Raw genomic sequence first — 15,736 nt, 5'->3', positions numbered from 1 at the left:
AACATTTTGTATTTTCATAATATCTGTTTTAGTTTATTCCAAAATACGATTACGTTTATGTGTCAATTTACGCATATCGAGTAATTCCCTAGGCTTCATATGAACCTTAATGGTCACAAAAGACTTTGACAACATCTGGATTCGAACCCAAAAAGTATGAGATGCCCACTACAACCCTTGAGTTTTAAACCATATAATTGGGGGTGGGGTTGGGGGGTCTTAAGCTACTTCATAGTTGTGATCTTAATTTACTTGGGGTTCACTATCCACAATTGACTTAATACCTACCCATAATTTAAGGCATTTTTATGGTTAATTATTAGATGTTGCAATGCTTTTCTTGGAGAGAGAGTGTGCAAAAGATAAATATGATTTTATTAAGTTAGAATTCTAACGATATAAAATAGACAATCTTTCGAGTTTAATTATATAGAGAGAGAAATTTGGGATCATGTGAGACACGTGAAACATGATTTTTACACTTAAAATTTCACAAAAAAAAACACTTTACTTTCACAGTGTTGTTGTTGTGAAGATTTTACTTTCACAACATTTTGTTGTAAAGGTTCAAGTATAAAAAGTGTGTAAGTGTGTGTGTGTGTGTGTGTAGGTATCATAGTGAATATCATTTGTAGGTATCACATTGTGTATCCTATGTTTACATAAGGTTTATCGAAATAAGGTTTGCCGGAGAGAAGAAAGAAAATAGATGAAAGAGAATATTTATAAAATTCCTAAAATGCCCTTAATTAATATTTTAAGTTAAAATTACCAAAATTATTAATTTCCTAATTTAATATTTGATTTATGGTTGAGATTAGATCTCACGATTACCACAAACAAAACAGTTCTCATTTAATTAGACCAACATAATGGCCAAATAGATAAAAGTGGGCATGTACATATGACATTTCTTTAATTAGATACTAAAACAAAAATATTTATCAGTTATATGATTATAATCTCCGTATCATATCAATTCTGTAATTTTTGTTTTTTTAATCAAATTAAATAACATAAAAGGTCAATTTAAGATGGCGGTCTTAGATATTTCCGAGTACATGACCTCTGATAGAATGACTTGGAGATGGACGATCTGTGTTTTGCCATACCTTACGTTCTGTATGTTTTGCGAGTCGACTAATCCTAGGGCCACCACTTGCTTTGCAGGTAGCCCAGAGTCACTGCATTTGAACATTCATGATTACAAGGAGATTTTTATTCCTCCTTAGATTTCAAACCGAGACCTCCAGACACTTTTAACCTTTGGAATCTAAACTCAAACCAATCAAACACCACATTTATAGTTTACGTATCTGTATTTATAGCGAAGATAAAAACAAGTGTTTGAAATATACACATAAAAAAGGGAAGCAATACAATATTTTAAAAACGATAGTTGTGTTACATATTAAAATCACATTGCATGTTTTCCACATTAATTTAAATTATTACAATTACTTGCATTATGCAATTTATTTTTATTTTTTATTTAAATTATGATTTATGTCCCTGTGGTTTAGAAATTGTAATTTTTGTCCCTATAATTTGTAATTTTGTTGTTATTTTATCCCTAGACTAATTTATACCTTTAAGTAGAATGACAAAAACTGTAAAGAATTGTAAACGATAGGAACCGAAACAACAATAAATGAGAAGTTACAAGGACAAAAATAGCAATGAATTATAAACTGTAAGGATGAAAACCGCAATGTCTAAACTACATGGACAAAATTGTGAATTTTAACAAACCACATGGACTTAAAACGTAATTTACTTTTTTACTATCTAATATTAACATGCACACTCAAAGTATTTTTCTATTTTTATTTTTATTATATTTTTTATACGTAATTCTTGTAATTATTAGATTTGTATAATAGCTAAAGTAGAAGATATGAAGATTATTGTGATATTTGTACTCGAACACATTCTATAAATGGTCTATGAAATAGAGAAAACATAAAATCCTTTAAGGGGTCGTTTACCAAACACTTACCTGGGTAAGTGTTTACCAAGTCACATTATCGTACCAGATGAATATGATAAAAAAACAAGAATGTGGTAAGAACGAGACAAAGACCATGAGTCTTACCCAGTAAGTGAGGATGACGACTTTTATCACGGTAAACGCTTACCGGGTAAATTGTTACATACGATGTTGTTTTGGTGAACTAAATTTTTTTACTCGATAAGTAAATAATAGTGTTAAGTTTTACCTATAAGCACTTACTGGATAAGTATTTGATAAACGACCCCTGAAACTTAATATAGATATAAATGATTTTTTAATCCTTTCTCATCAGTAAAATTGAACGTATTATTAATTTATATATTGATTTATTAAAAGTATATTAAAATACTAAATTCATAAAATATTCTAATAACATATAGGTTAATTTTTTTTAATAAAATAATTTATTTTAATTGGGTATATATATATATATTTTATTAATTTAACTTTTGTTTTTTTTAAATTTAAATAAATTATACTAAAAATCCAAAATAAATATATTGGTGATGTTTGTGTTCCTATATATTCTTAAAAAAATGATAAAAGTTTTCTAAAATTTAACGAAAGAGACATAAATAATTTTTCATTTGATTGTTTCAATCAATTGAGATTAAAAATATATTGTCATTTTCCATAAAGGTTTTTTAAAAGTATATTAAAATAATAAGTTTATATAATAATCTAATGGTTAAATTGTATGAAAAAGTAACGTATTTCTAAAACTTTTATTTTTGTACTTAATATGTAAAGTTTTAAACATTTAAGTACCCGGGTAACCGGTTGAAGACTAATTTTAGATTGAAAAAAAGACTAATTTTACGTTTAAAAAAATTCATGTCACTAACCACGTCATCAAATAATACCGTGGGACTGTTCGGTAGGAGCTTAATGGGTTGTATAAAGAATATGGCTTATTCGCACAGCCATATCGAGTTGTTCGGTATGTGCTTATTTGGCCAGCCATGGGCTGAATCGCTCAGTTGGGAAAGCAATATCCTTTGTACTCAACCATTTATTAAGTCATTTATTCCCTTTTTACCCTTTCCCTCTCTTCCCCTTTCACTTCCATGCCCTTTCCGATGGGGTAGAGAGAGTTCAGAGAGGCGAGTTTTCGGCTTGGTGGGGGGTTTAGGAAGGTCGGTGAGCGAGGGGAGGGGTGGGTTTAGGGTAGGGGAATTCGGGAGGGAGGCCGAATAGGAGGGGAACCGACCACCACATGCCTCTATGTCCACCAATGATTAAAATTTTATAACTTTTATACTTAAAATTCAATTACTCAATATTTTTATCAAACACTACAAAAAAGTATTGGGGTAAAATGGTTATTTCTGACATTCAGACGGTTTATGTAACATGACAACCGAACAACAACTTATTTGTTATCATACATACACTTTTATCAATATATACATCTTTATCCATCAGGTCTTAATAGAAAACGAACCGAACAGCTCATGAGTTGGATACCACCCACTCGTCACATCAGCATGATAATCGGTTAATGCTTCAAACGGTTACTCGCGTACTTAAGTATTTAAAACTTTACATCTTAGATAGTAACACTATGTAAGCTACAAGGACCAAAATAACAATGAATTGTAAATCATAGGAATGAAACTAGTAATAAATTACAAACCATAGGGACTAAAACTGTAGTTTCTCAACCACAAAAACAAAAAATTGCAATTTTTAACAAACCGTAGGGACCAAAAACATAATTTACTCTAAATATAAATCATATAAATTTCCCTTTTCAAATTTGAATATTTGATTATTTATTTTAAAAAACTAAACATAACCTTTTGAAGATTCACAAGTCGTTACCGAAACACCAGTAAGAGCCAACATTTTAACTTTAACTTGTCAGGTAAGATTTTAGTCTATTAAACGGTATCGTACGAAACATTCTTATCCGTTAAGAGTAAATTGCATGAAAAAATAACGTACTTTAACTTGATTTATATTTTGGGTAACGTATTTGCAAAACTTCTATTTTGGTACCTAAGATGTAAAATTTTAAACATTGAAGCACTCGGGTAGTCAGTTGAAATATTAATCGGTTACAATGCTGATGTGACGAGTGATATCAGCATAAATATCTTAATACTGAGTTGGATACCACATCTTCGCCACATCAGCATATTAACCGATTAATGTTTTAACGGTTATCCGAGTATTTAAATGTTTAAAATTTTACATCTTAGATACCAAAATGAAAGTTTTAAAAATACGTTACCCAAAATAAAAATCAAGTTAAAATACATTATTTTATCATACAATTTACCTATCGGTAATCAAATAATCAGATATCAGATAAAGGTTATTAGTGGAGCGTAGGTTGTAATAACCAATTAGCCCTAAAACAAGCGGCAAAACGTGGGTCAAATACGGGTGCTTCCATAAAGCGACTAAACAACGACTCCGCTCATCGATTCACTCCGCTTTAAATATTTATTCGTCGCATTTCTTTTCCCCCAAAACTTCCACATCTCTCTCTCTCTCTCTCTCTGCAACAACAACAACTGCTATCTTTCCATAATCATGAATTCTAACCACTTGCTGCTTGAAGAACCTATACGAATGGCTTCCATTCTCGAGCCATCCAGACCTGTAAGCTTACTTTTGAATTTACCTTTTGTTTTTGCTAACATAATCTACTGTGTTGTTTCACTCGTGATCTTCTTTGTGAACAGAGTTATTTTCCGGCAATGACGAAGATCGTTGGGACTCTTGGACCGAAATCGAGATCTGTAGAGGTTATTTCTCGATGTCTCATGGCCGGAATGTCTGGTAATTCTTTTTTGTTGTTGTTTTCTCTTGTTAAGGTAGGTGATATGGATAGATCTGGCGTGTTCAAGTTTTTTTGAATAGTAGAAAGTAGAACCTAGAACGGAGTGAAGACTAGACTTATGTAACGTAATGATGTTTGGAGAAATAAAATACAAGTTGTTTAAGAAGATTGCTATGGTTTTCCAAAACTATGGGCAACCGATGTCCAATGGAAACAAATCGACTTTTGATTGTTTGCTTGCTCACATATGGAATCTGACTACATTTTTCTGGCTAAATTGGGCATAAACACTGTCGGTTTGACTTAGAATAGTAATTTGGAATAATCATACATGTTTAGTGCTTTTTACGACTGAAATTGGTCAAACTTGCTTTCCAAAAAAACTGCATTAAGCCTCTTAACTGGTTACCAACCGCCGTTCAACTCAATCTAATTTTGAAGAGTTGGTCGTTTTAGTTTTTTCTCAACCTGGTAACTCACTAACTTTAGGTTTCATATAAATATTTGAACAACTGCTGTTTTGTATGTTAATTTTCTGCTTGTAGTGGCACGATTTGATTTTACGTGGGGTGACGCTGAGTTTCACCAAGAGACATTGGAAAACTTGAAAATCGCTATCAAGAAAACAAAGAAGCTGTGTGCTGTAAGCTTTCGTTACTAGTTTCTGACTTGCGAAATACCGTCTGTTTTTTGATGTATAAATCATGTAAAGATGGAGCATCCTGTATTAGTGTAATGATTCTAAGAGCAGTGAATTTGTGCTCCTTTCTTTTTTACCAGGTTATGTTAGACACAATAGGCCCTGAGCTCCTTGTTGTCAACAAAAGTGATAATCCGATACCTCTTGAGGCAGATTCCCTAGTTGTCTTGTCACCCGATGAAGAGAAAGAAGCAACTTCAAGTTTATTGCCAATAAATTTCAGCGGACTAGCTAAGGTAAAAAAGATTGACTAGTATAATCTGAATGAAAGTGCATGCATGTTCATGGGTCCATGGTTTGGGGTTTTCAAATAGTCAAGCTATTTTCTATTATATTTGGTTCATTGCTAGGTCGAATTCCTATGTCTTCTGCTGTGATTTAATTTGAAGTAACCCTTGGTTTTTACAGGCTGTAAAGAGTGGTGACACCATTTTTCTTGGCCAATACTTGTTTACAGGAAGTGAGACAACGTCTGTTTGGCTGGAGGTAAGTTGGCGGTGAAGAACCAACTATTTTCTTCATTGAAAATAGTAGCATATTTTTCATTGGGCCAATTAAGTGTGGGCCTTAATTAAGTGTTGTTTCCTTATGCCATGCAGGTTAAGGAGGTGAAAGGTGATGATGTTGTATGTCTGATAAAGAACTCTGCTGTTCTTGCTGGGACATTGTACACTTTACATGTCTCTCAAGTTCACATTGATCTGCCTACGCTCCCTGATAAAGACAAAGCGGTAAACCATTTAAAAATTCACAAATCATTCACGTATATGGTTTATATCGATATTGTTTAAGCAACTATCTGATCCGATGAGAGGGTGTGCAAGTGTGCAAGTGTGCAACCTCCTTCCCCACAAGGGAATTATGATGATTAGTTATCTTTCATATCATATCTTTTGCAACCAATGTATTTTAATGGCTCTTGCATCTGACATTTTGGGAACCTCATTTTCATTGAGAACAGGGGAACCACCGAAAACGTGCCATGCGCGTGATTTTTTTACAACATTCATCATGCATATAAACATTCAAGATGAATGTCTTGTCTAGGGGTGTTCATCTAAATCGCCAAACCTCACGAACCACCCACACTGCACTGCAAAACGCAGTTTAGAACTTCCGTGATGCGGTTTGAGTTTTCATTAAACCGCACTTTGCGGTGCGATTTGCCGTTTTGAGTCATCAAACTGCGGTTCAAACCGCACCGATTGGATATATATATATATATATATATAGAGAGAGAGAGAGAGAGAGAGGAGCGATCAAATGAAAACCACTTCAATTTGTAAAAACCGTAAAAACTACTCTCATCMDTCGTTAATCTTATGAAATTTTTTCATGAAATTGTTAATCTTGTGAAATTGTTTCATATAATACTTTTTTTGATGAAGTTGTTTCATATATGGTTATGAAATTGTTTCATATACTATTTAATGAAATTGTTTCATGTATTTCTTTAAAATTAAAATAATGAAGATGATAATATCCAAGATTAACATCCTCCACAATAAAAATGATTAATCAACCTCTCATAATTACAAAAAAATGAACAAAATGAAAAATTATGTTTGGTGTAATAAGGTTTTTACGGTTTTTACAAATTGAGTGGTTTTCATTTGATCGTTCCCCTATACATACATATATATATATATATATATATATATATATTTCTTATCAAATATATATTTATGCATGTAATCACTTATCAAATGAAAATAGTTAATACATTATTGATTATTTATCAATTTTTCTCTTTAAAATTTTTTGGTAACAAATTCCCTATTTCAGTTATTTTCATTTGTCTTTTGTCAGACATCATGGTCGAAATTATTTTTAAGTTAACTTTTACTATACTTGGATTAATTACTGAACTATTTAGTTTGCATTACACCTTTTTTAATTACTTATTTCTACGTATCAGAAGTTTTTATTGTATGGAATATATGTGCAAATCAGAAGTTTTTATTGTATGGAATATATGTGCAAATCAGAAGTTTTTATTGTATGGAATAAATGTGCATAATCGTCGAATTTATTTTGAAGTTGTGATTTATAATTATTGGATTGAAGTGCGTCACATTCAAACCGCACCACATTTTGCGGTGTGGTTTTTTTTGCCGTTTGAGGCATATATGGTGCGATTTGTAGTTTGGGAAAATCTCCAAGTCACATATGCGGTGTGGCTTGCGATTTGGCCCTAAACCGCACCAAACTGCACCTTGAACATAGTCTTGTCCATATTCATCATGAATATAGATACATGGCATACTCTTGATGATTCCTTGGATCTCAATGAAAATTAGGTTCCTGACGAAACTGCCCCCATCATATATATTATGCAACTTCTGCACCATCCTGCATAAAAGTCGATAACATTTCCCTTTGTTTCAAACTTTCTTGCCTTGACAGTGTTTACTGGCTTCTTGTGATTAATTGTAGGTCATCAGCACATGGGGAGTTAAAAACAATGTCGACTTTCTCTCATTGTCGCATACCCGCAGTGGCCAAGATGTTCGACAAGTATGGATTAAACCTGCTTTTCTCTAAAATGCACGCATGAGCTTAATGCATGCGACTATTTCTAGTTTCTAAACACATTTCAATTCTCTTGCTATGTTGCAGGCTCGTGAATATCTTTCTAAACTAGGCGACCTCAATCAAACCCAGATTTTTGCAAAGATTGAAAATGTAGAGGTGAGATGCTTATTGGATATAGTTTACACATAAATCTGGAAGGTATGCACAAATCTTCATATTAACTTTTTTCTAAACTTGTCTCTGATTCTGCAGGGCCTAGTAAATTTTGATGAAATCCTTCAGGAAGCTGATGGCATTATCCTTGCTAGGGGAAATTTGGGGATAGACCTTCCACCAGAGAAGGTAACCTTGAAATATTTGATTATTTCATTCTTTTATTTCCTCAAGAAAAAATAGAAATAAAAACATTGAATGGGACAAGGAAACCACATCTGGTGTTTATCAAGTCTCAAAACTGAAAGGGAAGTGATGCTAGAGTATTTCCAACAGATTTTTCCAAAATTTCTCCAAAATGGAGAATCAAAATTCAAAATCTCCAATAAGTTACATTCAACCCCAGTAGTTTCTTCATTTTGGAGATTACAACATTGATTATGTTATTCAAATATTCCATACATGTAATAAAATCTCTCTCCTATCCTAAACATTTAATTTCAGAGTTTCTTATTGGTGGGAATATAATTAAAAAAAATGTTTCTCTCTCGTGGTAATAGTTTTTTGAGTTCTCCGAATTTGGAGAATATCACCCTCTCACTTATACTTTCTCCATTTTGGAGAGATGCTCTTAGTCTAATTGATATATGCAGGCACTATTGTTTGTTCTCATTTATTAGCCTCTTAACAGATTCCATTGTTGATACACAGGTATTTTTGTTTCAAAAAGCAGCTGTTTACAAATGCAATATGGCTGGGAAACCAGCTGTTGTTACTCGTGTTGTGGATAGCATGACCGACAACTTAAGGCCCACCCGTGCCGAAGCTACTGATGTTGCCAATGCTGTTTTAGATGGTAAATATCCAGTTTGATGGTACTTCAAAATCATTTAAATATAAATGAATTGACCAAACCAATTGAGCCCCGGTATATGAGTATATCCCACCTAGAGTTGGGGTATCGCAGGCTTGACCAACCCTGGGCTATTGAAAAGTGTGTGAAAGGGAGAAAAACATACATGTTAAAAAATAAAAAGCTGGATAAAAGTAAACAATAGCAATGAAACTGGAAAGAAAGACAAATATGATGAATAAAAATGAATGGTTCATCTTATGTTTGTGCAATTTCTCGATTTGTATCAGGTGCCGATGCAATTCTTCTAGGTGCAGAGACAATGCGGGGGTTGTACCCTGTTGAAAGTATCTCCATCGTTGGTAAAATTTGTGGCGAGGTATTTTATTTTTTGCTTTATTGAAGAATTCTCTCCATTTGTGCACCATCTCATCATGTTCATACACATGCACATACGAACATGCACAGTACGGCGCCCTTCAAATGACCCCTTATCACAATGAGAATATATAATGCTACTCCGGTCCAGTATGAAATGAACTTATGATCATAGAATCGACCCGATCATCAAATAATAGATTGTAAAGTTCATAAGTCATAACCCAGGCCCATTACCATTTTGAGCCGGAACAGATCTACCAATTCTTTATTCGAGTTAGCCTGAGGGATCTTGATATTCCTGTCATCTTAGATGCTATCACACATAAGTTAAAAAATTTAATTTTAAAAGGGATCTTCTATGATTTTGCACGTGGGTCGTGGGAGGTTATTTCTTGGTTCCCTCCAAGCAGCATTTTGTCGAAAGGGAAGTTGGTTTTTCATTTGATTTTCAAATATCATGAACATATCCACATTACAAAACACACCCTGATGGAACAATAATATCACCATTCGTCAGTCTCTTGATCCTTGATCTTCTGATATCATATTTGAGAAGTGTTGTTGAATATTCTGATGTTAGATAATAATGTATGCAGGCAGAGAAAGTGTACAATCAAGATTCATATTTCAAGAAGACTGTCAAATATGTTGGTGAACCAATGAGCCACATGGAATCTATTGCTTCCTCTGCGGTATGGAATATGGAGCTTCAATATCTTATAATAATAATATGATAGAATTACAGATATAACTTACTTGTGTGAGTATATATGTATATATAGGTGCGTGCTGCCATCAAGGTGAAAGCATCCGTTATCATTTGCTTCACTTCATCTGGAAGAGCTGCAAGGTGTGTGTTATAACAAATCAACACTTTATGTTTTTTACTTTGTGATGTAAGAGTGCGTTTGTTATGCAAGATAGTACAGGACAGTACACAACAAAACAATTTTTGGTATGTAGGACAATACAGAACAAAACAATTATCATCCCACGTTTGCATGACGTTAGACTAGGAAAGAACGGGATTGAAATCCCTCCAAAATAGGTGGAACAAAAAATTTAAGGAAATGAGGAGATTTTGATAAATTACCAAACTACCCTCGTCAAATTAGAACCCTAAAACTACCCACAATTCTTTGAGTCTCTAATCCTATCCTGTGTATCCTGTTTGCATACCGAATGCACCTGCACCCTCAGTATGCTGATGGTATATGAGTTGAAATATGCAGGTTAATTGCCAAGTACAGGCCTACCATGCCTGTGCTCTCCGTTGTTATACCACGGCTCAAGACAAATCAACTTCGCTGGACATTTACTGGTGCTTTTGAGGTAATCACCCAACTCCCATTTTAACTACCAAAAAGCTGAACATGTTATTAGCAGATTGCTGATTTGGCAAGAAGTTAATGTAAATTTTTTCAACATAACATGTTATGTATAGAATTTGGTTAAGAAAACAAATCAAAGGGTTTATTTGGGTAAACAAATCAAAGGGTTTATGTATATAAGAAATTTCACCTCCAACTTCTTTTCATATTAATTATGTCGTGGGTTGAAGGTAACTTATGATCCTGTGGTTTTTGGTGGTTTTTATGAGAAGGCAAGGCAATCGCTCATCATCAGAGGTCTTTTCCCAATGCTCGCAGATCCTCGACACCCTGTAAGGACCACCTTCTTTACCACTTAAAGTTTCTTTTTTAAATATATAATATTTATATACGACAAATACTTTAGCACCCTTCTCACCATTACCAATAACCCATGAGGTTGAGCTCTACTGAGGCAAGGCAATTTCTCATCATCAGGGGCGGACCCAGTATTTTAGCCGAGTGGGTGCACCTTTAAGGTGGATCAAAGGACGTAAAATTATTTGATGTATTTTTAGCCGAATTCCACCTTTTCGGATGATTTTTTGAGTTTTTTGGTTGACTTTGAGGATTTTTTTCAGCTTGTTGGTTGATGTTCTTTGTATTTCAAATAATTCTGGAATATCCCTCAAAGTTTAGAAGGTGACATCCCAAAAAAAAAAAATTATACCCGTGAATATATGTTGAGCAGGTTCATGGAACCCTGCTCGAGTGCTCGGGCCTTCATAGGTCTGGCCCTGGGGCCAACGATCTTCTGGTTCTGCCATTTCAGTTGACAACCCCTATTCAAAAAACTAACCCGAATCTTTGTTTTTTGTAGGCTGAAACTACAACCGCCACGAATGAGACGGTGTTAAAGGTGGCCTTGGATCACGGCAAGGCCATTGGCGTCATCAAGTCACATGATCGTGTTGTTGTTTGCCAGAAAGTCGGTGACGATTCTGTTGTCAAGATCATCGAACTCGAAGATTAGCGATCATAATTTATTTCTACTAGATGTAACTATCCCTTGCATGAGTTGTTCTTATTCATGTGCAAATGGCAGAAGCTTTGAGCTCAAGTTCTTGTTATGGCACCACAAAAATGACCCTTTTTATGTAATGAATTTTGATTTAAGATTTGCAAGCTAATCAGTTCTCTTTGTTTAGCAATTTATAATCTTATCTTTCGGTTTTTGAGAAGATAATCGTTAGTTTGAGCGTTGGGAAAACAAACCTTGCTTTTGACAGGAGAAAACGATATTCGATTTCCTGTCCTGTTTCTCTAAAACAACCTTCACCATTCAAAACTATCATCCACAACTATCATCCACAACCTCATGCATTTCTGCAAATCGAGACTATATTGCTGATTGGTAGTTACCGAATGGTTTGATATAAAATGATTAAAATACTCTTATAATATAGTACAAAATGAAATATGATTGTTTCATAATTGTTCAGAATGAAATTAGAATGCTAAATGGTTAAAAAAAACCCAAAATACAAAATCATTCATAGGGTTTTAGAACCATTAAAAAGCAAAATTTCTTTTGCCAAACAAAATTTCACATCTTAACAATTCAGATGTTACCTCTTAAGAAAAGAGAGATTCTATTTGCATTTGTCGTTACGAAAAGTCACACATCTCATTCATGAGATTGGGACAAAATACTTATTTTTGTTTACTTAAAATCACAAGAGAAAGATAGAAACTAAAAAATTACTAAAATACCCTCAATATAATATAGCAACATTATATAATACCCTCTCTATCTCAAAATAAATATCAACAATAAAAAGAGAAACAAATTTTAGTAATTTATAATTATTACACTTTTTATTTAAAAAAATAGTTTCACCCTATATATAAAATTTTTATAATTAAAAGTAGAATAGAAAAGTGAATATTTACTTCTAAAAATTAATATTTATTTTAAAACAAACTAAAAAATTAAAGCCATTGCCGCAATCACCACCTCGTACATAAAAGGATAAAAGGGACGAAATAACAATATACTTTTACAAATTTCCTTATTATGCATTCTACTTTCCGTTTTTCTTATTACAACAATATTATTAGAGTATCGTACTTTCAAAAAATTACCCGTTGTAATATTGCGCAACCTTTTAAATTGAATTTACCGATTAGACCAGGTTTCTTTACCATATCATCTACGTAGGTTGTCCATATATACGATAGTGCTGACATGCATTTTTTATTATAGCATTGTACTTTCAAAATTACTTTATACCGGGTTTCTTTACCTTGAGATACATATCTATGGCTCGATACATCCCATCATGTGCTGGTCTYGAAAAGAYGKWGACCGTCTCGGCAAGATCGACGAACATTGATAAGAGGTTGGTTCTGATCCTTTGTGATCTTAACAAGATACGAATCAACAAGTTTAGCGACCATCAACTTGGAAGCTTCCGATAATATCCCCTCCGGTTGACCTCCTCACTCTTTGAATCTCATTTTCCTCAGCTTCAAACACCATTTCGATCCTGATCTCGAACCATAAACTCCTCTACTATTTTCTGAACCGTTTTCACGTCATGTATCATGGGTTCACCTTATGACCTTCTCTGGCTCGAATCAAAAGATCATGMAYYGAAGCCTSCTCGAGTTGACGACCAATCTTTTTCACTAAATCCATCTCCACCATTTCCCCTGAATCCACCAAAATAGCCGTTTTCAACAGCTTTAGCAAGAAACCACACGAAACGCTACCTTTCTCGGCCGGCAAAAGGCACACGATTGTTTTGACTATCGATCTCGTTTTCAACACATCGCCACTCTGTATCACGCCTTTGTTAAACCCGGCAATCTTCTCGAAGCAAAAGCTTTTAAAGCTTCACCGATCACCTCATCGTGTACTAAACCCTTGTTTCTTATATTCACAAGAACCCGATTGTATAAATCGAGCTTGAGCTCAGCCAGGTCCTCAACCCACCAATCAGATGGCACCGTCATGCTTCTAAGACTGCCGTTCATTATGTGGCTATCGCTTTCTTCAGGTAGGCTTCTTACGATTAGTAGTGTATAATGACCAATCGACCTTTGAAACATCAACTGAAACCTTTGAAGCTATGGAGTCGATGCAATGATTGAATCCTTCCAACTTCTAAAAATGCTTGAGCTCAGGAAAACATTGATCATGTAAATGAGATTCCCTTTCTCCATCGTTTCGTGAATCTAGAGATATTCCGCTGCACAACGAGCAGTGACGACATTGTAAGCATTTAAGGATTGTCATGCATAACAGAACTTGGCACATATTTCAAAAGCAGCAGGACCACCAGGAATGTCATGAATGTCGATTTTATCCCTTTGTTTCCTTCGTTAGTGCTCGCTACTAACTTCTGTAAACGAGCACCCTTCGCCAACAACGAAAACTGCAAAATCGATCAATAATCAGTCAAATATTAATTGTCACCTATCATAGTTAATAGTTTGCAACCAGGCCTGTTTACCTTATGCAGATAGAACTTCACATCTCCTACATTGACGATGATTCAGTTGCCAATTCCAAAGCCACGTACCTGTATAACAAACAATTAATGCTGAGTTGGTGGAACGTAATCGGTAACTGATGATTTCATATGAACTTCTAACTATATATCCATCCATAAAGGGATGAAAACAGAAAGTAAATAGAATTCTATTCGAAAAAAGTGTTCTAATTCTATCGTTCTCAAAATAGGGGATCTTCTTATCATCAAAATCTATTGTAATCGATATGAAGACGATGATGAATCAATCTTAATAGCCAACAAAATAATCATACATGGAAGCCATTATTGAACAGTAGAATCGAAGATTACTAATAGAGTTTCATGAAAATGGTTATGAATAAAACAAGATGAATTACGAAAAGCTATATAAGAAGCATTAGCAACGGAAAGTTACCAAACATTGTTATCGTCGGTCTGAAAGAATCAGGTTTGGATCCAAGTTTCATGAACTTCATCCTCGAAGCAGCTTTTGAAACCCTAGCAACGTTTATCTTGTATTCAGATCAAAACAGGTGGAAATCATCTAGCATACAAAATTTTTAACAACATGGAACCCGAAGCAATGGAAAAGAAAAGCAAATTCATGTTGGAAGAAAATTTGTACAGCTGGTTGCGATTTCACACATTTTGCTCTATGCAAAGTATCAAAGAACTTTCAGCCTACATAACAAAAGCTACATAAAAAGATCACCAAGGGAAAACCTTCTCTGAACTCCACAAAATTTGTGACTCAATCATCTACGAGAAGAAGAAACAAAGAATCGTAAGTACTCGATATGGACACAATCAATCACGAACAAAAAAAAAACACAAAACCGATGGAAACACTAAAAAAATCACATGAATACTTTGTTGCAAGATTGAATAATCAAAACACGAAGAAGAAGCTGAAACAGAAGCGATTTACCTTGCTCGACTTAATTTAGGGTTAAAACCCCCAAATTCGTAGATCAACCGAACTGAATAAAATTGAACAAATTCACGAAAACCTGAATTCCATATCATATAATTTTATCACCGAATGATTACAAAAGTATCAACTCCAGATCCACTTCGAATTTTTACAATAAAACGCATGACTTCATTATAATTTTCAAGTACCGAATACCAAACCCTAGCATCTACGCCAATCTCTAAGAGCTTGTAAACTTGGTTACAGCCTTAGTACCTTCAGACACCGCATGTTTCGCCAATTCACCGGGAAGTACAAGTCTCACAGCGGTCTGAATCTCCCTGGAAGTAATCGTCGGCTTCTTATTGTACCGAGCAAGCCTCGAGGACTCCTGAGCCAACTTCTCGAAGATATCGTTGATAAACGAGTTCATAATCCCCATAGCCTTGCTAGAGATTCCAATGTCAGGATGAACCTGCTTCAAAACCTTGAAGATGTAGATCTTGTAAGTCTCCACCGACTTCTTGTTCCTCTTCTTCTTCTTATC

The 15,736-nt window shown here is 34.2% G+C and overlaps 2 protein-coding genes and 1 pseudogene across 2 annotated transcripts in view; 1 reads left to right on the top strand and 2 right to left on the bottom strand.

Moving 5' to 3' along the window:
* The first annotated feature begins 4,456 nt into the window (after positions 1–4,456).
* LOC112508908 (pyruvate kinase 1, cytosolic-like) lies at positions 4,457–11,948 on the top strand. The gene is made up of 16 exons (XM_025113755.1): positions 4,457–4,624; positions 4,708–4,804; positions 5,351–5,448; positions 5,586–5,741; positions 5,914–5,991; positions 6,105–6,236; positions 7,942–8,022; positions 8,125–8,196; positions 8,293–8,382; positions 8,905–9,049; positions 9,337–9,425; positions 10,024–10,119; positions 10,210–10,277; positions 10,660–10,759; positions 11,031–11,090; positions 11,618–11,948. Exons 1-16 carry the CDS (start codon positions 4,556–4,558, stop codon positions 11,768–11,770), a joined length of 1,584 nt encoding a protein of 527 aa, XP_024969523.1. The 5' UTR covers positions 4,457–4,555; the 3' UTR covers positions 11,771–11,948.
* An 804-nt stretch (positions 11,949–12,752) lies between these two features.
* Positions 12,753–15,545, bottom strand: LOC112509449 (annotated as a pseudogene).
* The window catches only part of LOC112509450 (histone H2B.4-like), a 10,168-nt gene continuing 9,825 nt past the window's right edge, over positions 15,394–15,736 (bottom strand). Inside the window, exon 3 of the mRNA XM_025114417.1 lies at positions 15,394–15,676. Coding sequence (XP_024970185.1) covers positions 15,431–15,676 — 246 coding nt within the window. The 3' untranslated portion in view covers positions 15,394–15,430. The remainder of the gene's footprint in view (positions 15,677–15,736) is intronic.

The sequence above is a fragment of the Cynara cardunculus genome (assembly GCF_001531365.2).
Source record: "Cynara cardunculus var. scolymus isolate 2C chromosome LG 3, CcrdV1, whole genome shotgun sequence".
Classification (NCBI taxonomy): Eukaryota; Viridiplantae; Streptophyta; class Magnoliopsida; order Asterales; family Asteraceae; genus Cynara; species Cynara cardunculus.
This window is presented reverse-complemented; position numbering and strand designations above follow the sequence as displayed.